The sequence below is a fragment of the Carlito syrichta genome, unplaced genomic scaffold (assembly GCF_000164805.1).
Source record: "Carlito syrichta isolate Samal-C Ts95f unplaced genomic scaffold, Tarsius_syrichta-2.0.1 Scaffold302518, whole genome shotgun sequence".
NCBI classification, from domain to species: Eukaryota; Metazoa; Chordata; class Mammalia; order Primates; family Tarsiidae; genus Carlito; species Carlito syrichta.
The window spans coordinates 350,460-376,773 of record NW_007246614.1 but is presented as its reverse complement, the minus strand read 5'-3'; the positions used below and the strand labels follow the sequence as shown (position 1 = coordinate 376,773).

Here is a 26,314-nt window from a genome sequence, read left to right as displayed (position 1 = left end):
AGTGGCACGCTCACAGCCACCGCAGCCCTGACCTGCTGGACTCAGGTAATCTTTCCCCTCAGTCTTCCAAGCAGCTGGAACTACAGGTGCACACTACCATAACCAGCTTATTTTTTGATTTACTGTAGCGATGATGTCTTGCCAAGTTTCCCAGGCTGGTCTCGAACCCATGGGCTCAGGCAATCCTCTCAAGAACCTCGGCCTCTCAAAGTGCTGGGATTACAGGTGTGAGCCACCGTGCCTGGCCTAAAAATGAAAATTTTAAAAGATGATGAATTCACCTATGTTCTTAAAAAAAAGAAAAAAGAAAAAAAATCACTCCAGTTCCTAAACATAACAGAAAAAGAAGACAAGAAAGGAAGCAGAGACATGATGATGCTCTGGACCAATATAGTACTAATAAAAACAGAAGTAAGACAATTTGAGTGGTACTTAGAAGGGAGAATTTTCAAGTCATGGTTATGGAGAGGTTGTATAAACAGAAGAAAGATTAATGTCCAAATATTTTTGGTTGAACATCTGCTGAGATGAAGGTGACATATACCAATATGTGAAAGAGAGGCTGACATTATGGTCCCATGAAATTTGAATCCCACTAATGAAAATATAACACATGTAATACTACTGAACATACTGATGGTTTTACTACAGCCCAAGACTAAATTGGTACTTTAACAATGATAGATCAAATGCTTAAAGTCAACTAAAAATCCCCAAAATATTTCTATAGGAAGAGCTGTTAATCCAGTTTTTGTCATCTTTATAATGTATTAAAAACTCAATGTTAATATGTTTCATAGTTGCAAATTCTTCCTTCTTGAATAAAATCCAAGTAAGGTTTCATCCAAGGCTATGATTTAAAAGTGTAAAAGATCAAAACAATTAAAAACAGATACCTTGAACTTTCACTGTAACTTTCACTTTTTCTATCACTTCTCCATTCATCTTCTTCTGAAGAACAAGAACCTTCACTTTGATCACAGGAAGTCTCCTAATTTGTGAGGGGGAGAAAAACATCTTGATCCTTGAAGTTAAATAACATATCCCAAAAAATTGCACACAATCCTCCCCAATCACAAGATTAAATAATCTAAGAAATTAGTATGATAACCGGTAAAAGAGAGAAACCCCAAAAATTCAGTTAGAAAAATATAACAGACTTTACTACATCCTCTTCTTATCAATGCATACAACAAAAGAGAACATTTGTGACATTTAATACTACTCTTTTAGACTTTAACTATTGTAGTAAGTGTATGATTCTTGTTTTACTGTTCACTTCCCTATGGCATGGCATATCATGGTGAACGGGAATATCTTTTCATATGGTTATCTGCCATCTGTATATCCTCTCTGGTGAAGCATCTGTTAGGTCTTTTGCTCATTTTTAAATTGGGTTCCTTGTTGGGAGCCAGCCACAAAGGCCCACTGAGCGTTAGGGATCAAGAAGGGCTGATGACCCCAAAACCACTAGGATGCATTCGGGAGCTATTGACCCCATTTCCTCCCCCTTTCTACTTAGCACTATAACCAGAAAAAGCTCCTGTAAGCTCAAACATAAAAACTCTGAGACCAGGAAGAACACAAGCTAACTTTAGAAGTTCATTGTTCCCATTCTTCCACAAACTGAGGTTTTGGCTTTCATACAACTTACAGTTCAAACTCAGGTCACAACTAAGAGCCTTAGTATTGGTCACAGGCTTCTGGGTCATGATTTTAGGATTTGCTGAAGTTGAGTAAGGTGTAAATTGTAGAATATAGCTTTGGAAATATAAGTTTAGACAGCTATTTTGTTGAAAAAATGCAGTTAGGTTACTTGCAGGTAGCCCACTGTGAACAACATTCCAAACATTCTGGAATGGGCCGCCTTAGGTTGTAAAGTAAGTATTTAAGTTTCTACAGAATATCGTTTAACTTGTTATTAGTATAAATCAGCATAGGATGAAAAAGGTTTGTAGGATAGGTCAGTCACGAATTAAGGTTAGCATTTGTTATGGGATTATACCTGAAAGAACATCTGGTGGGTGGGGACGCCCCTCATGCACCTGGCTTTGTGTTCATGTGAAAGACATGTGAGACTGACTGTGCAAAATTTGGGGATAAAAGACCCGTTGTAATTCCCAATAAATGGCTTCTGCACTAGACAGGAGTCCAGCCTCTTTCTTTCTCTCATTCTCACAATCGCTGACACCGTCTCCACTTTTGGGAATCTCTGAACTCTGCCTGAGCAGGACTCCGGCAGTTCCTCTTTTTTTTTTAGTTGCAGTTTTACTCCATCGCCCAGGCTAGAGTACAGTGGCACGCTCATGGACACCCCAGCGTCGACCGACTGAACTCTGGCGATCTTCGCCTCAACCTTCCAAGTAGCCAGAACTACAAGAGTGTGCTACCACGCCCGGCCAATTTTTCTAATTTATTGTAGAGACGAGGTCTCACCATGTTGCCCAGGCTGGTCTCAAACCCACAGGCCCAGACAATTCACTCACCTCGGCCTCCCAAAGTGCTAGAATTACAGGCTTGAGCCAGCGCGCCAGGCTGGGTTCCTTTCTTATTGCTGAGTTTTGAGAATTATTTGTATACTTTGAATATAAGTCATTTATCAGGTGTAAGTTTTACAAATACTTTTCTCCTTGCTTATGGCTTGTCGTTTTGTTTTCTTAACATTATCTTTACAGAGCAGTTTTTAATTTCACTATATTCCAAATTCTCATTTTTTCTATCACAATTGTGCTTTTGGTGTTATACCCAAAAAGTCATTGCCACATTCTTTGTTATCTTCTAGAAGTTTTACAGTTTGTGTTTTACATTAAGATTATGATCCATTTTGAATTAATTTTTGTGAAAGACTGGTGTCTAGATTAGTTTTCTTGAATGTGAATGTCCAGTTTTTACAACCCCACTGGCTAAAAAGAATATGATTTGTCTACTGAGTTCTCTACTTCTTTGACAAAGATCATTTGATTGCATAGTGTTGGTCTGTTTCTGGGCTATGTTGTTCCATCGTTCTATCTGTCTATTCTTTCATCAATACCAATGTCTTGAAAACTACAGATTTACAATAAGCCTTAATTCCAAGGGTGAGTCTTGCAATTTTGTTGTCCTTCAGTGTTGTGTTAGCTATACCAGATCTTTTTCCTCACTATAAACTTTAAAAAAAGTTTGTTAATATCCACAAAATTAATTTTTTGGGATCTTGACTGAGATTGTGTTGAATCTAGAAATATACTTTAAAGAACTGACATCCTATCAAGGATGTGCATTAGTAGGAACTCTCATTCATTACAGATAGGAGTACAAAATGGTACAGCCAATTTGAATGATAGTTTGGCAGCTTCTTACAAAGTTAAATATAGCTTATCATATGAACCAGTAGTCACACACCTTAGTGAAATGAAAAATTATGCCCACACAAAAATTTTAACATAGATGTTTATACCAACTTTATCCATCACTGTCGCAACTTGGAAGCAACCAACATATCCAACATGTAGGTGAACTGATAAACTATGGTATATCCAGTAAATGGACTATTATTTTGTGATTAAAAGAAAAAAAAACAGCCAGGTATGGTGGCTCACGCCTATAATCCCAGCACTTCGGGAGGTCAAGGTAAGAGAATTGTCTGAGCCCATGGGTTCAAGACCAGCCTGGGCAACTTGGTAAGACCTAATTTCTATAATAAATCAAAAAATTAGTCGGGCATGGTGGCACATGCCTGTAGTCCCAACTACTTGCAAGGCTTAGGTGGAAGGATCGCTTGAGCCCAGCAGGCTGTGGTGGCCATGAGCATTCCACTGCACTCCAGCCTAGGCAACAGAGTGAGACTCCAGCTCAAAAAAAAAAAAAGAAAAAGAAAAAAATGAGCTACCGAGTCACGAGAAGGCATGTAGGAAACTTAAATGCATATTACTAAATAAAAGAAGCCACTCTGAAAAGGCTACATACTATGATTCTAACTATATGACATCCTAGACAAGGCAAAACTACAGAGACAATAAAAAGACCAGTGACCAGGGTTTGGGGGGAAGAAAAGAACGAATAGGTAGAGCACACAGGATTTTCAGGGTAGTGAAACCATTCTGTATGATACGACAATGGCAGATACATGTTGTTATACGTTTGTCCAAATCCATAGAATGTACAACCCCAACAGCCAACCCTAACAAACTATGGGCACTATGTGATAATGTGTCAATGTAGTTTTGTCTATGGCAGCAAATGTTTCACTCTGTGCTGGATGTTCAAACTAAGGGAGACTGTGCATGTGAGAAACAGTAAAAAAAAAAAAATCAGTGATTAACAGAGGATCGGGAGAAAGGTAGAGGAACGAATACATGTAGCACAGGGCATTTTCAGAACAGTAAAACTATTCTGCATAATACTGTTATGGTAGACACATAGCATTATGCATTTCTCAAAACCCATAGAACTGAACAACACAAAGAGTGATCCCTAATGCAAAGTATGAAATTTAGTTAATACTGGTCTAGACAGCTAGAGCAAATATACCACACTAATTGAAATGTTAATAATAGGAAAAATGCGTGCAGAGAAAAAGAGGATATACAAGAACTTTCTATAGTTTTTGCACAATTTTCTGTAAAACTAAAACAACTTTTTCTTTTTAAGTCAGAGTCTCACTCTGTCATCCAGGTTGGCGTGCAGAGGCACACTCAACAGTCACTGCAGCCTCGATCTGCTGGGTTTAGGTGATTCTTCCACTTCAGCCTTCCAAGTAGCTGGAACTACAGGCACACCCCACCCTGCCCAGCTAATTTTTTGATTTATTGTAGCGACAAGGTCTCGCCATGTTGCCCAGACTGGTCTTGAATTCGTGGGTTCAGGTAATCCTCTCGCCTCCACCTCTCAAAGTGTTGGGATTACAGGTGTCAGTCACTGCACCCAGCCTAAAACAACTCATAATAAAGTTTGACCAGGTGCGGTGGTTCACTCCTGTACTCCCAGCCTTTTGAGAGCCCAAAGCAAGAGCATCACTTGAAGTCAGGAATTCAAGACCAGTCTTGGCAACATAGCAAGACCCTGTCTCTACAAGAAGTTTAAAAAAAAATTCGTCAGGTGTGGTAGTGCATGCCTGTAGTTCCAGCTACTCAGGAGGCTAAGACTGAAGTATCACTTGAGTCTGGGAGTCTGATTCTACAGTAAGCTATGACCATGACACTGCACTCCAGCCTGGGCAACAGAACAGGACCCTGTCTCTTAAAAAAATTTTTTTAAAGCTTCAGAAGTTTATTTCAAAATATCTCTATGGCTTACTTTGTTACTTAAGGGGGAAAAAAACTTAGAAAAAAAATTTCAAGACCATAAAGGAAACATATGGGAACAAGATTGTCTGATTCTTATAACCCTACGAGCTGGTCAGTCAATCCTAGCAAGTAGCTGGGACTACAGGCAAGCACCACATCAGGCTAACTGTTTTTTCTATAGAGATGGGATACTAAGCAGGTACTTTTAAACTGAGATAGTAACTTGTCTTGTAACAAACCATTTATAGATGTATAGGTACATCTATAATGGATCATGAAAACGCAACTGAGAATCAAAAACTGACAGGCCAACTCTCAAGTAAACTTATCTACCTTTGCGTATTTCATTTGAATAGGCAAAATCAAAGTCAACATATTCTTTAAAAATGTTTCTTAAAATGAATCAATGTTACTCCAGGAATACAGATTCCTAAGCCCACTGCTCTAGATCTAAACAGAAATCTGTTTATGATCAAAACGAGCCTTAAAAAAAAAAAGCCACAGTAATAAAAAAAATTCTTTCTTAAAAGCTACTATCTGAAAATTAGGTACTCCAAAATGTTTTATTGTATTATATCTCAATTAACTCTCAAAACATCTCTACATGCAAAACCAGACTTACCATAAACGTTTCAGATGCTCTCAATATAACTTGCTACCAAGGTAGCTGTTTAAAACTTTGAGTAATTAAAGAAGGTCCCTAAAATTACATTAGTTTCTGACCCCACAAAACATAGATCCACCCTGCTTGGGAGATTATATTGTCTCCCAAGTCCCTACCTGCCCACTACCACCTTTTTATATATTCCAAAACCCAAGGCTAAGAAATGTCAAGTAACACGCCTAAAGTCACAGGAAAGTATGTACAAGAAGTGGAATTAGATATCAGAGGTAACTCAATAGCCCATAGCTTTTATAAACCAAAATGGAACACACACACACACACACGCACGCACACATGCACACACCCTCCATCTCCACACCTCTGTAACAATATAGAATGAATTCACACCAACAGTGGAAAAACAATGTACAAAACAAAATTATTTTTTCAAAGGTAAAGTGGATTTAATATTCTACATTATCTATGTTGGTTTTAGTAAAGTAGTTCTCCTTTTATCTAAGGAAACATTCCAAGACCCCCAATGGATTCCTCAAAATATATATATACTATGTTTTTACCTGTACATACATACCCATAAAGTTAAGCTTATAAATCAGACACAGAAAGAGAAAAATAGTAATAAAGTTAAAAAAAAAACTTAGGTGGTGCTGTCGCTCTGTGTCAAATATCTCATTCTTAAAATAGCTTACTATACTGTACTCACCGCTTTTCTTGTAATGGCAATCTGATGACCAACTAATGGGCAGGTAGCATACACAACATAGATATGCTGGACAAAAAGGTTATTCCTGTCCCAGGCAGGATGGAGCCAGACAGTATGAGATTTCATCATGCTACCCAGAACGGTGTGTGATTTAAAACTTATGGATTGTTTAATTCTGAAATTTTCTGCTTAATATTTTCAGAACACAGTTAACCAGGGGTAACTAAAAACCTTGGAAAGCAAAACTGTGAATAAGAAGAGACTATTTTTAAAGGTCCTTATAATTTAAATTCTATCAAATTAATAAATAGAAATAGAAAAATCATAAGATTAATATTACTGATGATTCTAAAAGAAAAACAATTAATAATCATTCCTGATTTTAAACAACATCACTCAAGAAACAAGTATTAGTTGAAATTTTCTTACAATAATAAAATGCATGCATATACAATAAAGACCTAAACTTAGGATTTTTACTTAACGTGAAAATGGTAGAGACATCACCAACAATGGAAATTTAGTCCACTAAATCCACTATTATTCAACTGGAAATATTAAACAATGCAATCAGACAAGAGAAATCCATTAGAAGCATAAAAATTAAAAGTCATAAAACCATATATTTTTATAACTGAAAGTAAATCTAGAAAACCTCACAGAAACCAATGATAAAATTACTTTAAAAGTCAGTAAGACGGATATATTTAAAAAACTAAACACATTAAATCAATTGCTTTTACAATATACAAACTGTGACTACTTAGAGCATACAATGGCAGAGAAAACCTCACTAACTGACAAAACAGGATAAAACATTTTCAATATATATCAAAGATAAAGAACTAACACATCTAATATATAAAGAACTCTGAAAATTGAGGGGGGAAGGGAGAGGCCAAAATTGCAACAGAAATAGCCAAAAGATACGAATACACTATTCATAAAGATTTTTTAAAGACTCTAAACATATGAAAAGTTGTTCAACTTCAAGCATAAGACAAATACAAAACAAAACTACCCTGTGAAATAAGCACACAGAACAAATATTGTGTAATTCCACTTATATGAAGAACCTAGACTAGACAGGCAGAAAGCAAAAGAGGTTAACAAGTGTTAGAAAAAGCATATGGAATTTCTGTTTGGAATGATAATAAAGTTCTAGAACTGTACAGTGGTAATGATTACACAATATTGTCAATGTAGTTAATGCTAATAATTTGTATACCTAAAAATTGTTAAAATGGTAAATCTTCTGTTACATATGTTTTACCACAGTTTCTGGCCAGGATCCTCTAAGGCCTCTTCACAACTAGGCCTCAGTCTTGGTCTACATAACCTTGAGCAAACACTAACAGTTTCTAAAAGCTCAAGGTCCCATCCCTAGGATGATCCCAAACCCCAATCCCTTTATGTGCCAGCTTGAGAAAACACGATCCTGCAAAAAGAATTTACTGTTTGATCCCGCCAACACCTGGAATGAGGTCTCTGTCCCCCAGACTCTATGGAAGAATAGAATCCTGACTTTAAAAATTTGGCAGCTAACAGAAAGAAATAACTTAATTGTATTTGTATTAACATTTTGTTAATTTTTTACTTTCCAGATTCTACTTAGCCCCCCAACTTCCTCATTCCCACTATAAAACAACATCTACGTAAGCAAAAGTGGAGTTCAGTTCACTCTGAACTCTCTTCTCCATTACAATAGTTATTACTGATTTAAAATCCGTCATGCTTTTGTTCACCTTTGACACATTTTTTAAAATAGAAAAAAAAAATTAAAACGCAAAACTACACCAAGATATCATCTTAGTGTAATTAGAAAGGTAAAAATTAGAACATATTCAGAAAGCATAACACACTCTAGTGGCTAAGGGTAAGGAAATGCATTCTTATACAGGTAGAAAAGCAAGCTGAATTTTCTTTTAGAAGGAAAGTACATCAACATCTTATAAAACTCATATAAATTTGTCTTTTACCCCAGAAATTCCATTTCAGGAAATGTACCCCTGATCAGGCACGGTGAATCACGCCTTTACTCCCAGTGTTTTGGGAGGTTGAGGCAGGAGAATCACGTGAGGCCAGAAGTTTGAAACCAGCCTGAACACCATTTCTACAAAAAAATTAAGTGTTGTTTTTTTTTTTTAATTAGCCAAATATCATGACACGTGCCTGTACTCCTAGCTACTCAGAAGGCTGAGGCTAGAGGATTGCTTGAGTTCAGCAGTTCCAGGTTACAGTGAGCTATGATTGCACCACTGCACTCTAGCCTGGGAAACAGAGCAAGATCCTGCTTCTTAAAAAAGAGAAGAAAAGAAGTACATCCACAAAAATACAAAAAAACAAAAACAAAAACAAAATATTATATCCATTGTAGCATTATCTGTAATGGAAAAAACCTAAATGTTCATAACCAAGAGAGGGACTAAATTTTGTTCCAATCATGCAATTAGGTATTATATAACTCTTAAAACAAATGATGGCAAGGCACAGTGTCTCATGCCTATAATTCTAGCACTTTGGGAGGCTGAGGCAAGAGCACTGGCTTGAGCCCAGAAATTCCATACCAGCCTAGGCAACACAGCCAGACCTTATTTCTACAAAAAAAAACAAAAAAAAGTCAAAAAAATTAGCCAGCCATGTGATGTGTGCCTATAGTCCCAGTTAATCAGGAAACTGAGGTAGAAGAATCACCTGAGTCGAGGAGATTAAGGCTGTGTGTAGTGAGCTGTGATCATGGCACTGCACTGCAGCATGGGCAGCAGAGTGAGACCCTGACTCAAGCACACACACACAAATGAAAGTCTTTATGAATTCATACAGAGTGATTCCAAAGACATTGGAAAAAAACAGTGAAAAGATAGTGGCAAAGACCAAGTACCACAAAAAAACCCTACAGAATGCTATATTTTGTATAAGAAAAACAAGTAATAAAATATACATGCATATGACTGTAGGCTTGGTGTGGTGGCTCATATCTGTAATCCCAGCACTTTGGGAGGCCCAGGAGGGAGAATCGCTTGAGGTCAGGAGTTTGGGACTAGCCTAGCAAGAGCCTGTTTCCATACAAAATTTTAAAAAGGGCTGAGTATGGTGCTGTGCACCTGTAGTCCCAGTTACTTGAGGGACTGAGGTAGGAGGATCACTTGAGACCAGGCATTTGAGGCTGCAAAGCCATGACCATGCCCCTGCATACTCCAGTCTGTGTGACAGATAGAAACCCTATTTCAATCAATAATTTTTTGAAATGAGTGAATGTTTTAAAAAAAAAAATAAAAGGCCGGGCTCGGTGGCTCAGCCTGTAATCCTGCGCCTTGGGAGGCCAAGATGAGTGAATTGCCTGAGACCGCGGGTTCAAGACCCGCCTGGGCAACTTGGCAATACCTCATCTCTACAATAAAAACAAAAAAAATTAGCTGGGCATGGTAGCGCGTGCCTGTAGTTCCAGCTACTTGGAAGGCTGAGGGGGAAGGATCGCCAGAGCCCAGCAGGTCGAGGCTGCGGTGGCCGGGAGCGGCCACTGCACTCCAGTCTGAGTGACTGAGTGAGACTCCAACTTAAAAAAAAAACAAAAAACAAAAAACAAAACACAAACTACTGAAACTGGTCACCTAGAGAAGATGGGTGGTAACAGAATGGGGAAAAGGATGAGAACAAAGGAATAGAACAGAAGAAATGGTAGGAGGGAACACTACCTCTCAGTATACTTTAATTCTGCCTTTCAAATAGAACTGTGTTAAAATTCACAAGGTAGGCTGGCGCAGAGGCTCACACCTATAATCCCAGCACTTTGGGAGGGCGAGGTAAGAGGACTGCCTGAGCCCACGGGTTCGAGACCAGTCTGGGCAACTTGGTGAGGCCTCATCTCTACAATAAATCAATTAGCCAGGGATCGTGGTGTGTGCCTGTAGTTCCAGCTACTTGGAAGGCTGAGGTGGAAGGATCGATTGAGCTCAGCAGGTCAAAACTGCCGAGGCTGGGAGTGTGCCACTGCACTCCAGACTGGGCAACAGAGTGAGACTCTGACTCAAAAAATAATAATAAAAATTCACAAGGGAGTAAAGGACAATAAACAAATGAAATCAATGAAAATGGTATCAATGAAATTCAGAGGGCGGGGATGGAGAAAACCATGAAATGGAATAAAAATAGAATCAGATTAAACTAACTGGATTCCAAATTAATAACCTAACCATACTGCAGGGAGAAAAAAAACAACTCATGTAACATTTGAAAGAGAGTATTTCATTTGGTTAAAGACAAAAAGCAACTATAAATACATCATTCAAAATAGTAAGGCTTTTACCATAGAGATACAGGTAAGTAAATCTGAAACCACTTTCTGTGTATGCTTGAGTTAAGCAAATAAGAATATTGCAAGTAAGAAGAACCAAGTTTCTCTCTGTAGGAGAAGGAAAGTATGAAGAGAAAAGGCTTAAACCCTATGGTATCAGAAGAAAACTGAAGTTGTATCAATGTGAAGTCATGTTCAATAACAACAGAGACACAGATACAGAAAAATACAGAAATACAGTGTGTGCATATGACATGTAAATATATATGCATATTCACTTTATGGTGCTTCATTTTATTTTGCCATCAGATATTGTGGTTTTTACTAATTGAAGTTTTGCAACAACCCTACACCCAGTAAGTTTATTGGTATCATTTTTCCAACAGCATTTGCTCACTTCCTGTCTTTGTGTCACATTTTGGTACTTCTCAAAATATTTCAAACTTTTTCATTATTGTCATGCCTATGGCGGTCTGTGATCAGTGATCTATTTTGTTTCTATTCTTGTTTCAGGGCACCACAAACCACATTCATATAAGATAGCTAACAATAGCCGGGCTTGGTGGCTCAGCCTGTAATCCCGCGCCTTTAGGAGGCTGAGGGGAGTGGATTGCCTGAGCCTGCAGGTTCGAGACCCGCCTGGGCAGCGAGACCTCATCTCTACAATAAATCAAAAAATCAGTCGGGTGTGGTAGTACATGCCTATAATTCCGGCTACTTGGAAGGCTGAGACGGAAGGATCACCGGAGCCCAGCAGGTCGAGGCTGTGGTGGCCAGGAGCGGCCACTTCACTCCAGTCTGTGCGACAGAGTGAGACTCCAACTCAAAAAAAAAAGATAGCTAACAATAAATATCATGTGTGTTCTGACAGATCCACCAAACAGCTATTCCCTGTTTTAGTCCCAGAGAAAAAACAAGATTGAAATGAAGCCCATTAATAACCCTACAGGCTAGATGCAGCGGCTCACACTTGCTATCCCAACACGTTGGGAGGCCAATGCAGGAGTATTGCTTGAGCCCAGGAATTCAGAATCAACCTGGGCAACAGATCAAAATCTCACCTCTACAAAAAATAAAAAAATTAGGCCAGGTGTGGTGGCTGTAGCTTGTAATCCCAGCACTTTGGGAGGCTGAGGCGAAAGGATAGCCTGAGCTCAGAGGTTCAAGACCAGCCTGGGGAACATGGTGAGACCTCATCTCTACAATAAATCAAAAAAAAAAAAGAAAACAATTAGCTGGGTGTGGTGGTACATGCCTGCAGTTCCAACTACTCGGAAGGCTGAGGAGGGTGGATCCCTTCAGCCCAAGAGTTCAAGGATGTGGTGAGCTATAATCAGGCCAAGTGACAGAGTAAGACCCCCAACTCAAAATATACAAATAAATAACTCTACAATAACCTCTAAGTGTTAAAGAGAAAGGAAGAGTCATATACTACTTATATAGAAGAAAACCTAAAAATGATTAAGCTGAGTGAGAAAGGCATGTTAAAAGCCAAGCCAAGCCAAAAGCTAGATCTTTTGCATGCCATGGTGTGCGTGCATGGTAAAAGTTCTTCAAAGACATTAAACGTGCTGAGTAAACACACAAATGATAAGTAAAGCAGCTTTGTTGTTGATAAGAACATTATAGTGGCCTGTATAAAGAGCAAAAGAGTCACAACATCCCCTTAAACCAAAACCTAATCCAGGGAAAGACCTTAATTCTCTCTAATTCCATGAAGACTGAAAGAGGTAAGGAAGCTACAGAAGGAAAGTTGGAAACTAAGAGCTTGGTTCATAAGGTATAAGAAGAGTAGCAAGTACTGATATAGAGGTTGCATCAAGTTCTCCAGAAGGTTTAGCTAAGATAACTGAGGAAGCAGCTACATTAAACAACAAATTTTCAATGGAGACACAACAGACTTCAACTGGAAGATGATACCTAAGACTTTCATAGCTAGAAAAGAGAAGCTAATGACTGGCTTCAATGCTTCAAAGGATAGGATGACTTCTTTTATTAGGGGCTAATGCGTCTGGTGACTTTAAGTTGAAGCTAGTGCTCATTTACCATTCTAAAAATCCTAGGGTCCTAAAAAAATTATGCTAAATCTACTCCGCCTGTGCTCTAGAAATTGAACAACAAAGCCTAGATGACAGCACATGTTTACAGCATGGTTTACTGAATATTTTAAGCCCACCGTTGAGACCTACTGCTCAGAAAAAAAAGATTCTTTTCAAGACCCTTTTACTGCTCAATGACGATGCACCTGGTTACCTAAAAGCTCTGTTGGAGATGTACAAGGAGATTAAGATTGTTTTCTTTTGTGCCAACATCCATTCTACAGCCAATGGATCAAAGAGTAAATTTAACATTCAAGTCTCATTTAAGAAATACATTTTAGGCCGGGCGCTGTGGTTCATACCTATAATCCCAGCACTTTGGGAGGTCGAGGTTTAGGATTCTGAGCCCATGGATTCAAGACCAGCCTGGGCAACTTGGCGAGACCTCATCTCTACAATAAATAAAAAATAAGCTGGGCATGGTAGCATGCACCTGTGTTTCTGGCTACTTGGAAGGCAGAGTCAGAAGGATCGCTTGAGCCCAGCAGGCTGAGGCTGCAGTAGCCATAAGTGTGCCACTGCACTCCAGTCGAGTGACAGAGTGAGATTCCAACTCAAAAAAAAATAAGTAAATAAATACATTTCATAAGGCTTTCACTACTATAGACAGTGATTCCCTGATGAATCTTGGCAAAGAACACTGAAAATTTTCTGGAAAGGATTCACCATTCTAGATGACAAGAACATTGGGAGGTTGAGGCAAGAGGATCACATGACTCCAGGAGTTCAAAACCAGACTGGGCAACAAAGGGAGACCATATCTCTACCAAAAAAAAAAAAAAAAAAATCAAAAAATCAGCTGAGCATGGTGGAGTACAACTGTAGTACCAGCTACTCGGGAGTCTGAGGTGAAAGGACTGTCTGATCCCAGGAGGTCAAAGATGCAGTGAAATATGATGGAAAAAGGGTTAAAAACAAGGAAACTGTTTTTAAAAACAAGGAAAGGATTAAAAACAAAGAAACTGCACTCCAGCCTGGGCAACAGAGTGAGACACTAACTCAAAAAGTAAAAAGTAAAAAATTTTTAAAAAGAAAGAAGAAAGTAATTTTACTATAGAGAAACCTGGCAAACACCACCTAACCCAAGGTATCAAAGCATATATCATCAGTAATGGAATAAAACAAATCATTTGATTCTGATTTGATACACTGAGTAGAACACTACATTAGCTGTGGTAATACTGCCATTAATATATACTCTGAATATAATCAAAATTACCAGTCAAAAATCTTCAAAAATATCAATATTAAAATAAAAATAGAGAAACTACATTATTTTCATGGCACCTAAGCAGACATAAGTAAATGTAACACATGATCTAAGATTTTTCTTTTATTATGAAAATAGAGACCACTGATAAAATCTCAATAAAATCTGACATTTTATTGATGTTTATTTCCTGATTTTGATAATTATATCATAATGTTAAGAATCTTAGTTTTTAAAAATATATAGGAAAATATGTGTCAAGAGACATATGTACAACTCAAAAGAATTTTTTAAATATTCACATATACAGGAGAATAATAACATTCAGAGTAGAGAATATAGAGGGATTTTTTATTATTCTTAGATTTTTCTTTATGCCTGAAATTACATCAAAATAAAAAATTTAAACCAGGCACACAAGAGGTATAAAAAAAATTTTTTTTTTAAGTTTAATTTCCCAAATCCTCAGATGCTTCAGGAAGGCAGAGGTCCTGCTCTGAGTTCATGGTGCTTTCTATATGAATGTGGAAAAGTTACCAAAACCTGACATCTATACCTCAGTTTCCTTGTTTTTAATCCTTTTCCCATTTGCGCCAAGAATACTCTCCAGCAGTGCTTGCATTTGCGTTTACTCCAACACAACTCACAGATTATAGTCCTAACCTTACTCCCAAGTTTGTCACAATATATCTTGCTTTTATTATTATTTTCACATTGTTCTAATATACTGATAGTCTTTGGAAACAAATTACATCATTTTATTTACAGCATTCTGTTTTAGAAGTGGTATTTCCAGTTACAAAATTTTCAGTTATTCCCATTAGGATTAGAGACAAGTTGTTCTGTTTAGAAATTAACTCCAAGGACTTCGGGCAAGATGGTAACTGAACAGGTCAGACTGTGAGAGTCTCTCTGCAAAAGCGAGTGTCCATAAAGACTCTCTGCAAGTGGGTGTGTGCTGGTGGGTGAGCGAAAGTCTGCCTAAGGGGAGACTCAGGTTCATGTACCCAGGGCTCCAGAGGTGGCTGCAACCCCCAACCACCCTGAGATTGGAAACTCAGTGAACAGGATCGTCTGCCGGTCTTGGGAGTCTCTTGAGAGAAGGCATCAGAGAACAGCCGCCACTCAGTACCAGCACCTGGCCCATGCCATCACCTGCAGCAGCAGACCTGGCAGAGAAAGCAGGTAATGGAAATCTGGAATAAAGTTCCAGCACCAGTGATAAGATGCCCACCGGCGTCATCTTCTCAGTCCCTGACTGGGCAGAGACTTGCATTGCCCCACTCAGCTCTACCCAGCCATCATCTTGAGATGCAGCGACTACTAGCTCATCAAATTCAAGAGACATGCCCCTCCCCCACAATGGAACAGGCACAGACGTGTCACATGTCAGATCTGAGTGGGAGACTTGACAGCAGCAGCAGTGTGTAGGGTGAGTCTGGATCTGATCCATCCTCCTCCCACAGCAGACCATGAGGTATCTAACCCATACTGAGATCAACCCTATCAGCCAGCACTGAGAACAGAGGGGAGGGGCTGAGGACCAAAGCTGCTGCCTGAAAGGAAACTGGACTCATAGAAACTGCCAGAGAGTGAGTCATTTTTTTTGTTTTTTAGTTTTAGCACTTTTTTCTTCTTTGTGTTTATGTTTTTGTACTTGCTTTGTTTCTGTTGTTTTAATTTGTTTATTTTTTTTAGATTGTATATATTTATGGGTATTTCTGAAGGAGAGTACACTGAGAGGGAGGTTTTTGTTTGTATGATTGTATGTTTTGGTCTTTTTTGCTTTTTCTGTCTTTGTGAGGCAGAGAGCCCTTCCCCCAAGTCTTATAAGATAAAAAAGCCTTCCCAGAATAATGAAAGAGTTCTTCTAGCACCATAAGGTAAGCACTTTTGCCAGGCTCGGTGGCTCTGCCTGTAATCCCAGAGTTTTGGGAGGCCGAGGTGACTAGATTGCCTGAGCCCGCGGGTTCGAGACCCACCTGGGCAACTTGGCAAGACTTCATCTCTACAATAAATAAAAAATTAGCCAGGCGTGGTAGCATGTGCCTGTAGTTCCAGCTACTTGAAAAGCTGAAGCTGAAGGATCGCAGGAGCCCAGCAGGTCAAGGCTGCAGTGGCCAGGAGCGTGCCACTGCACTCCAGTCTGGGCAACGGACTGAGAATCCAACTCAAAAAAAAAAAGATAAGAACTTTCTTAGATGATACATACTAGAAAGACATGTGGCCCCAATCTATAATGTGCAAGTGTAACTCTGCCGTAACATTGAGCTATGAAATACCCAATTAACCAATATGTTACTAATAAGTAAACCTTATCAGGGGACAAGGAAGCTAAAAATGTATAAAACGCAATGCTCCCCCCATGCTTGGGGCTCAGTCTTTGAATGTAAATCCGCTGAGCCAGTGCCGGCACAAATAAACACTGTTTCCTGGCAAAGTAGCCTTGTTGTCCCATCTCTCTCTGCAGAGATTCCCACTACATCTCTGGTGCGTTGGCCGGGAACTGAGAGGCGGGGACGGTGTTTCCACCTCCCTTGCCTCCGGTGTACGACCCCCAGGACGCCGGAAGAGGTGACCTCGCCCAGCACCAGCGAACCGCTTAATCGTAGGGGACTAGCCCTCCCAGCGAGCCGAGCTGAGGACCTTGGAAGCGCAACAGAACCCAGTGAGGCGCAGGAAACAAAGGAGCCACGCCCGCCGGATTGGTAAGAACCTGGGTTCAATTTGGTAGACCTGCCCCTAAGAGGCAGATGCAGAGCCTGATCACCTTCCAAAGTTGCCCGAGTAGTCCCACAGGGGAACAAAACCGTAACTCTAAGGCACTGGGTGACGAGTTGGAGACTCTGTGTGAATGTGAGTGAACGAGACGCCACCTAGTGGAAAAGGGAGTGATGTAGCCCTGATTTGGTTCCGGTGGTGACCTTCACATGGATAAACGGTGGGAGTAAGTCCTGTGATGGGTCCGAAACCTGGTTGGAGGGATATATCAACTTGCCTATTGCCAGAAAGCACATGAAATATCCCCGCAAGGGGTATGGCTGGAGAAGGGCGAAGCATCTGTCCGATCTTTTTTTTTTTTTTAATTAAATCCAAAATTTTATTAGGATTTCAAATTACATACTTCAAATTGCTAGAATGGAATGGAAGTATTTTGGAACTAGAAAAATGGCATGAACACTGACATCCCTTGAAACTCCAATCTTATAAAATTCCTCCACAAACCACATCCCTTTACAACAAGACTAAACATTATCTACCTCTTCACTTTGGCAACAGCTATTTCCTAAAGGAATGGGGGGAAAAAAGATTTTTCTACTTCTTTAAGTTCATTAAAAATGGGATTCTATCTTTAGATAAAAAAAACCTTAGAATTCAGAAAAGGCTGCAGTTAGATGAGCCATGATTACAAAAACAATAAAAATCAGCGCAGAATGTCTAATCAAAGCAACCAAAATCATTTTGAAAATAATAAGGAAAAAACTATTTTAATTGGTTAAGGATTTCCAGTAGTAAGTTAAAATCTCAGGAGAACAGTGAATATAGCACTACACAAATAACAATGTGCTCACATTCCAAGACCTTAACACTAACATTTCAGAAAGGAAGCTCTATGATAACCTCTAAAAATGAATTCAGTATAAACTTAAGAGTAGGAACTCTAGACCTTCCTCTAACCACAACCCAATTCATAGGAAATAGCTGTTGCCTATCAAAAAAAGTTCATTCCAAAAAATTAACAGTAATTAGCCTGAGGTATTTTAAATGTGGCTCTACAGTCTCAAATTTAATGGCATTTTCCACCCCACACAAAAAAAGGGACCTTCAATTTTAGTCCCATCATCCCTATAGTACTTATGGTCATCAAAAATACCTTAAAAAAAAAAATCTTTGGACCTTTAAAATAGTTCATCCATCCACTTCTATAAAAATAGGAGCTACACAAAGATCTGAAAGAATGTTGCCTGCCCAGATAAAGAAAAGAGGTACTTAACCTTTTTTTTTTTCAGTTTAATTTTCAAAGTATGGTGTGAATAAGATGCTCCATATCACACATGTTATAAATAGGTCTGATTTTGAGCTTTTAATGAGACTGAGAAACATTTCATGAAATTTAACTTAATATGCTTTAATACATCCGTGAGGTAGTTAAGTAAACAGTACTACCCATTTTAATACATAGTAAACAGAAGCATGGGTAAGTGACATACTCATACTTGAAGCAGTAAGAATTAGAATAAACCAGAGGCTTGGGGTCTTCTCTCTAGTTCTAACCCAAGGAAAAAGAAATTTACCTTTTCAATTTTCTTTTTAAAAAAGCATCAGATCACTTAAGATTTTTGGCTTTTTTCCCTCAAACACATGCTTAGAAGACATAGTAGTGTCCGATCTTCTTATTCCCCTCCCCCCATTCCTTCCCATCTTATATATGATTGTCATCTTTTAGTGGGAGGAAAGGGTGGCAATCAAAGTAAGCTTACCCCCTTGGAATGCATGGTAATGAATTTCAAAAGGGGATATTCAGGGAATTATGGTATTAAGTTAACTCCCGGAAAACACCAGACCCTCTGTAAAGTAGACTGGCCTTCGTTGGGGTGGGGTGGCCCTCTGAGGGGACACTAGACAACAGACTAGTTAGTAAGGTGTTTGACGTCATTGTTGGGGATCCAGGCCACCCAGATCAATTTCCCTACATTGACTGTTAGCAAGACGTAGTCCTCTCTCACCCACCTTGGATAAAAGTATATCTAGAAAACATCTATAAAATAATGCTGGCCCAAGCCACAGCTCCAAGGTGCCGACCAGAGTAAACAAAAACTGTTCTGTCTGAGGAATCTGAGGAGACCCCCCCCGCCTTATGCGCCACTGTACCCCTCCTTGCCACCCACACCCCCTGCAATTGTTGCAACTGAAACCCTGTCAAGAGGTTGGCCTCAGCCCAGAATCTACCCCTTCCCAAAGGTTACCCAAAATGTCCCAGGTAGCAGCTACTGGAGAGTCATCAACATTAACTCCTTATGTCCCAGCAAAAAAGGTGTCAGAAAACCTTTGCTAACAGCCCAAACTCCCCATGGATGTCAAGAGGCTTTACAACTGCTGTTGAGAAAAACGTACTTTTATATATCAGTCCTTTGCCACCACTAACCTCCTAAGTTGAAAACATCACACCCCCTCATATACTAAAGAGCCTCAGGTGCCCAAAGAGAGCCCAGGTCAGTTTTATAAAAGGCTTTACTGGTATGAATGCTAGTCAACTAATTTTGAGGTCGCAACAATGATATCTGTTCATCAGGACCAAGAGGCCCGGAGGGAGGCAGATCGGAAAATGAAAAAAAAAGTAGACCTGCTTGCCGCGGTTTTGGCAGAGGAATGCACCCAGAGAGCTGCCCTGACAGGCCAAGGCCAAGGCAAGTAGAGAGGCCAGCAAGAAGGGCCGCTTCGCCCGGTGATAAAATTAGGGAGAAACCAATGTATTCGCTGCTTCTGAGAGGGGCACTGGAAAAATGAATGCCCAGAGCATTAACTACATTTACAAAGGGGGAAAAATGAGAGCCTATGTTATGGGAGCAAGTACAACAGAAGGCCTTTGAGAAAATCAAACAAGCCCTAGTTAGTGCACCTAGTCTGGGGCTCCCTGACATATCTAAGCTGTTTTTCCTATATATACACAAACTAGAGTGGGGGTAGAGGTCTTAACCCAAATGCTAGGACCATGGCACCACCCAACAGCATACCTCTCCAAGCAACTTGACTCTGTTGCTAGAGGCTGGCCACTTTGCCTATGGGCACTCGCTGCCACAGTCCTTCTAGTGGCAGAGGCTGACAAACTGACTATAGAACAAGAACTAACAGTCCAGGCGCCACACTCAGTGTTGACATTAATGGAATATAAAGGGCAATACTGGTTAACGAATCCTCAAATGGTCAAATACCAGGGAATGTTATGTGAGAATCCATGCATCCACTTGGAAGTAGTGCAGATTCTCAACCCTGCAACCCTGCTGCCTACTGAGCCAGGTCAGCCCTGTCCATCAAGGTCATGGACAAGGTCATGGACAAGGTGTTCTCCAGCCGCCCTGACTTGACAGACCAGCCTCTCAAGGATCCCAAAGTGGAATATTTCACAGACAGCAGGAGCTTCATAAGGGAGGGAGGAGTTTGCAGGATACTCTGTAGTAACCCTGCAGTCCACCATCAAAGCAAAGCCTCTGCCCAAAAGGACTTCAACACAAAAGGCAGAATTAATTGCACTATCCCCAGCCCTCCAAGTAACAGCAGGAATAAGTGTCAATATATACACTGACTCAAAATATGCCTTCGCCACTCTCCATGCACATGGGGCTTTATATAAGAAAAAGGGCTTAATCAACTCAGGAGACAAGGACATAAAATACAGTAAAGAAATTCTTGAACTCTTATGGGCCCTTGTAAAGGTAGCAGTCATGCATTGCCAGGGACGCCAGAGAAGAGACACAATGGTTACTAAAGGAAAACTGGAAGGCAAGCCAAGAGGCAAAGCTCCGCAGCCTCCTAAGGAACAACAGAGCCAATGACTTTGGCCACTGCATTGTTCCCAAGTCCTCTGGCCAAATGGGACAGTAATTATTCACAGCATGAGCAAAGTTGGTTCAAACTAAAGATGGGAATTAACTGCCAGGTGGATGGTGGAAATTTAAAAATGGAGAAGTTGCTGCCCCTGAGACTTTGGCCCCAACCTTTGTTAAGCATTTTCATCAAGGAACTCATACAGGCCGGACAGCTCTCGAAACTACATTAGGCCGGCATTTCTATGTACCCCAACTCTCCAGTATAGCCCATACAGTACATAAACAATGTGAAATGTATGCCCGAAATAACCCACAGCAGGGGCCTAAGATCTCTCTGGGAGTACAGAGTGTTGGAGGGACCACATTTAAAAACTTAATTGTGGACTTCACTGAGCTTCCCTGAATCCGAGGCTTAAATATCTGTTAGTTTTTGTGTGTACTTTCTCAGGCTGGGTAAAGGCCTTTCCTACCCTCACCAAAAAGGCACATGAAGTAGCACAGCTACTTCTAAAAAAAAAAATCATTCCCCAAGTCAGAATCCAAATTACTACTGGATCAGACAATGGGCCAGCATTTGTGGCTGAGGTAATACAATCAATGACAAGGGGCTTAGAAATTACATGAAAATTACACACTGCCTATCACCCCCAGAACTCCTGAAAAGTGGAAAAGATGAACTGGACTCTAAAGTTACAACTGAGTAAACTATATCAGAAAACCCACCTGCAATGGACACAGCTGTTGCCAATTGCTTTGCTAAAAATCAGGTCTAGCCCCACTAAACAGACAGGGTTGACCCCTTTTGAAATTCTTTACAGGTGTCCTCTCCTCCCATTGTTAAAAATATAAAAGGATAGTTAAAAAGATGGGTAATCTGACTCTGAGACAACAGACGCAGGCTCTAGGCTCAGCCCTCACTGCTATACATCATTGGGTTAGAGAGCGGTTACCTGTGAGCTTAACCACGGATGCTCACTCCTTTAAACCTGGGATGATGTATGAGAAAAGGAATGGAACATCCAGTCCCTAAAGCCCCTTTGGAGAGGTCCATTTACTGTTATTTTGTCCACCCCCACTGCAATAAAGATAGCTATGGTGGGTCCCTGGATTCATCACAGTAGAGTGAAACTGGCCTCCCAAGACTGGCAGTGCACTGCTAATCCATCAACAGTGGGAAGCTGACTCTCCAAAGAAAACAAGCCGTGACCCTAGGAACTTAGAGGGTTACAGCCCTGCTTTAGTCACTCCAGAAGCTGACTAATCTACGCACGGCAGAAGCTTGAGGAATTGACCATCAAACAAACAGACTGTGTTTTTAATGTAATGCAATGTCATCCCTTGCTATTGTCTGCTGCTGTAATTCTTGCCTTGGGTTTCACTGCAGGTTTGACATCAGTGCTCCAGACAGCTGGACCCATGGTGAAAGGTTACTGTTACCACTCTTTTATCTCTTTTGCACAGGACAGATCTTGAGGTTAATCGAATCCCCATTTACATGCTAAACCACATAATTCAATTGCAGGCGGTTGTTGAAATTATAACTAATGAAACTACAAGGACCCTTAACATATTGGCCAAACAGCAAACTAAAATGTGAAATGCCGTTTATCAAAACCACTTAGCTTTAGATCACTTGCTTGCTTCTGAAGGAGGGGTTTGTGGAAAGTTTAACTTAAGCAACTGCTGCTTGCAAATAAATGGTAAGGAAAAGGTTATAGAGGAAATCACCAATCGGATGAAAAAGCTTGCTCATGTCCCAGTCCAAACCTAGAAAGGCTGGAACTCTGAAGAATTGTTTGGAGGTTGGTTCTCAACTTTTAGAGGACTTAAGACCCCCATAGGTGTTGTACTCATGATGTTGGGAATTTGTCTAATCCTTCCCGGTGTAGCTCCCTTAGTTATAAGGTCTGTCTCCAGCCTCATTGAGGTCATGGTTGAAAAAAAAAACAAAACAGCAACACATGTAATGCTGTGATGGAAGTACAAATCCTTAAACCAGAGTGATGCTCTATATTTCTAGAAAGGGATTCAAGCATCAAAGGGAGAAATGAGGAAGGGAGCCCTTCCCCCAAGTCTTATAAGATAAAAGCCTTCTCAGAATAATGGAAGAGTTCTTCTAGCACCACAAGATAAAAACTTTCTTAGATGATACATATCAGAAAGAAATGTGGCCTCAATCTGTAATGAGCAAGTGTAACCCTGCTGTAACCTTGTGCTATGAAATACCCAATTAACCAGTATGTTACTAATAAGTAAACCTTATCGGGGGAAAAGGAAGCTAAAAATGTATAAAAGGCAATGCCCCCCTACACGCGAGGCTCAGCCTTTAGAAGCAAATCTGCTGAGTCAGTGCCAGCACAAATAAACACTGTTTTCTCGCTAACTTAGCCTCGGTGTCCCATCTCTCTCTGTAGAGATTCCTGCTGCATTTTTTTGTGTCTCTGTTTATTCTTTAGTTGGTACACCTGTTTTCCCTCTTCTTCTCTCTCTACATCTCCCTCTTTCCTTTTTCCATTCTTCTCCCATTTCTTATCTAATTTTGTTTCCAGGGGGCAAACAGACACCCCCACTGCATGGACAGATTGTAAGGCAGTGGGAAGTGGGTTCCAGTGGGTCAGCAGATACTGGAATCTGCAGATAGCTTCTGAATCACAGTCCCACCCCCATCCCAATTAAATCTCAAAATCGCAAAAAGCACAGGCCCCCATCTCTAGTCCAGCTTCAGAACTGAACAAAACCAGAGAACCTACATAAGGAAGACTAGGAGATTGAGCAAACAGAAATAAAAGCTCTTCCCCCACCACTGATCAACAGAATTAAAGAAGAAGTTTTAAAAATGGGGGAACAGCCAGGCTCAGTGGCTCAGCCTGTAATCCCGCACCTTTGGGAGGCTGAGGTGAGTGGATTGCCTGAGCCCGCGGGTCAAACCAGAGGACCTACATAAGGAAGACTAGGAGATTGAGCAAACAGAAATAAAAGCTCTTCCCTCACCACTAATCAACAGAATTAAAGAAGAAGTTTTAAAAATGGGGGAACAGCCAGGCTCAATGGCTCAGCCTGTAATCCCGCGCCTTTGGGAGGCTGAGGTGAGTGGATTGCCTGAGCCCGCGGGCTCAAGACCCACCTGGGCAGCGAGACCTCATCTCTACAATAAATTAAAAAATCAGCTGGACGTGGTAGCGCGTGCCTGTAATTCCGGCTACTCGGAAGGCTGAGGTGGAAGGATCGCCGGAGCCCAGCAGGTCGAGGCTGCGGTGGCCGGGAGCAGCCACTGCACTCCAGTCTGGGTGACAGAGTGAGACTCCAACTCAAAAAAAAAAATGGGGGGAAGTGGAGGAAGGAAAACCTACGCAAATGAAGAAAAACCAAAGGAAGAATATGAGTCTCACACAAACTCCTGGGAAGTCAGTCACTGAGAATACAGACTCCAGAACTCAAACAATGAAGAGCACCCAGAAAGAATAGTCTCAAACCACAAACCCAGATATCAAGATATTAATAGAATAAATAGAAATGAGGAGAGACAAGAAGAATGAACAAGTTGATAACTGAGATAACAGAAATTAACTCCAAGAATAGTTTTTATATTTTATTTTCACTTTGGAAACCAGTCAGATTTGCTTCAGCTTCAAAGAACATGGTTATGGAAAGTTAAATGAAAGTGAAAGCAAGCTGTGCTTTCCTTTTTCTTAATGGGAAATGGGTTAAAAGCGCTATAAGGAGTGCCTTAATTGCTATTTGTTGGAAGTGCAAAATATGTAAAACATTTAGAACAGTGTTCCTCGTATAATAAAATGCATTAATTTTAGCCCTGTTTACAAGCAGCTTTTACATATTGTATTTATTCTATGATTTTGTATACCTTTGATAACAATCGTAATTCATGTATTTCCACACCAATACTGATAATCCCACTAGACTCTCTAGAATGATCTTACATATACAGTCTTATGCTTCCCAAAGTAAATCATCCAACAATGTCTACTATGTTAGGCAAAACCAAAGTACTTGAGATGGAGGGACTGGAACAGAACTGAATAATAAAATAGTATTTTAAAACTATGTACTTTACTCACTAGGGTACCACCTCCTCCTAGAAGTCTATAACCCTTTATTTCAAACAATGTTAGTAGCTTGATTATCCAATTCCTTAAGTCCTTCCAACACTGGAAGTTATAGAACCTTTAGAAGATGTGTATACACAGAAAAACATCAGCTAGCATTAAAATGACAGAAAAATGAAAAAGAGAAATCAAAAAGGAAGGCTGCATGGAGTGAAGGTAGAGAGATAAATCAGACCTGAGAGGAAATGTTACACTAGAAAAAAACTTGATTCAGCCTCCTGTATTTCCTACATGTGAAAACACATAAAAGGAAGTTTACTCAAAACAAGATAAATCAATTTTAACAACCCAATTTCAAATTCCAACACAAAGTCTACTACAGAAAATATCCTCAATGAATGACAGAAAGAAGTGCTTTGAGAAGTACACAAAGGCACTAAAGCAGAATAACTCAAGTGTTGGGCATTCAAACTTTTTGAAAGCAGCTGAAAGTTGCAAGCTACAATATCCATCTGAGTGATAAGAGTTATTATAGTAAAGCACAGCTTCCTGTCCACAAACATAACTCACATTATCTGAGCCAAAGGGGCTGACAGATTTAAAGCAATAATCTATGGATGAGACTACGCTTCAAGATAATCAATTACCAGCATTTCTGATTCCCAATTTAACACACCTAACTGATACAGGAACTAGGGAAAATGAAGTAATATACACCTTACCATGCTATTCTGAGGGGCTGGGTAAAGTTTATCATAAATTGCTCTTTATCATAAAGGGTTAAAATATGTTCAAAACACTGTAGGATGGGCGCAGTGGTTCAAGTCTGTAAACCCAGTACTTTGGGAGGCTGAGGTGAGAGGACTGCCTGAACTCAGGGGGTCAAGACCAGCCTGGACAACTCTTCTCTACAACAAATCAAACAAATAAGCTGGGCATGGTAGTGCACACCTTTATCCAGCTACTTGGAAGGCTGAGGCAGAGGGATCACCTGAGTCCATCAAGTCAGGCTGCAGTGGCCATAAGCATGCCACTGCACTCCAGCCTAGGCAACAGAGTGAGACTCTAACTCAAAAAAAAAAACAACCCCAAAACAACAACAACAACAACAAAACACTGTAAAAAAGAAATAACATAAAAACCATATAAAATAGTTTAGCCAGGTGGGGTGGCAAGTGCCTGCAGCTTCAGTCCCAGCTACTTGGGAGGCTGAGGCAGGAAGACTGCCTAAAGCCAGAGGCTTATTTATTTATTTATTTATTTATTTATTTATTTATTTTTTGGCGTTGGAGTCTCACTCTGTCGCCCAGACTGGAGTGCAGTGGCCGCTCCCGGCCACCGCAGCCTCAACCTGCTAGGCTCGGGCGATCCTTCCCGCCTCAGCCTTCCAAGTAGCTGGAACTACCGGCGTGCGCTACACACTCGGCTAATTTTTTTGATTTGTTGTAGAGATGAGGTCTCACCAAGTTGCCCAGGTGGGTCTCGAACCCGCGGGCTCAGGCAATCC

At 40.3% G+C, this 26,314-nt stretch overlaps 1 protein-coding gene across 2 annotated transcripts in view; it reads right to left on the bottom strand.

Moving 5' to 3' along the window:
• BRWD1 (bromodomain and WD repeat domain containing 1) overlaps window positions 1-26,314 on the bottom strand; it is a 152,917-nt gene that overhangs the window by 64,834 nt on the left and 61,769 nt on the right. For both annotated transcript variants that reach the window (XM_008056772.1, XM_008056773.2), the window contains exon 21: window positions 897-991. In XM_008056772.1, the coding sequence (XP_008054963.1) occupies window positions 897-991 (95 nt within the window). The remainder of the gene's footprint in view (window positions 1-896; window positions 992-26,314) is intronic.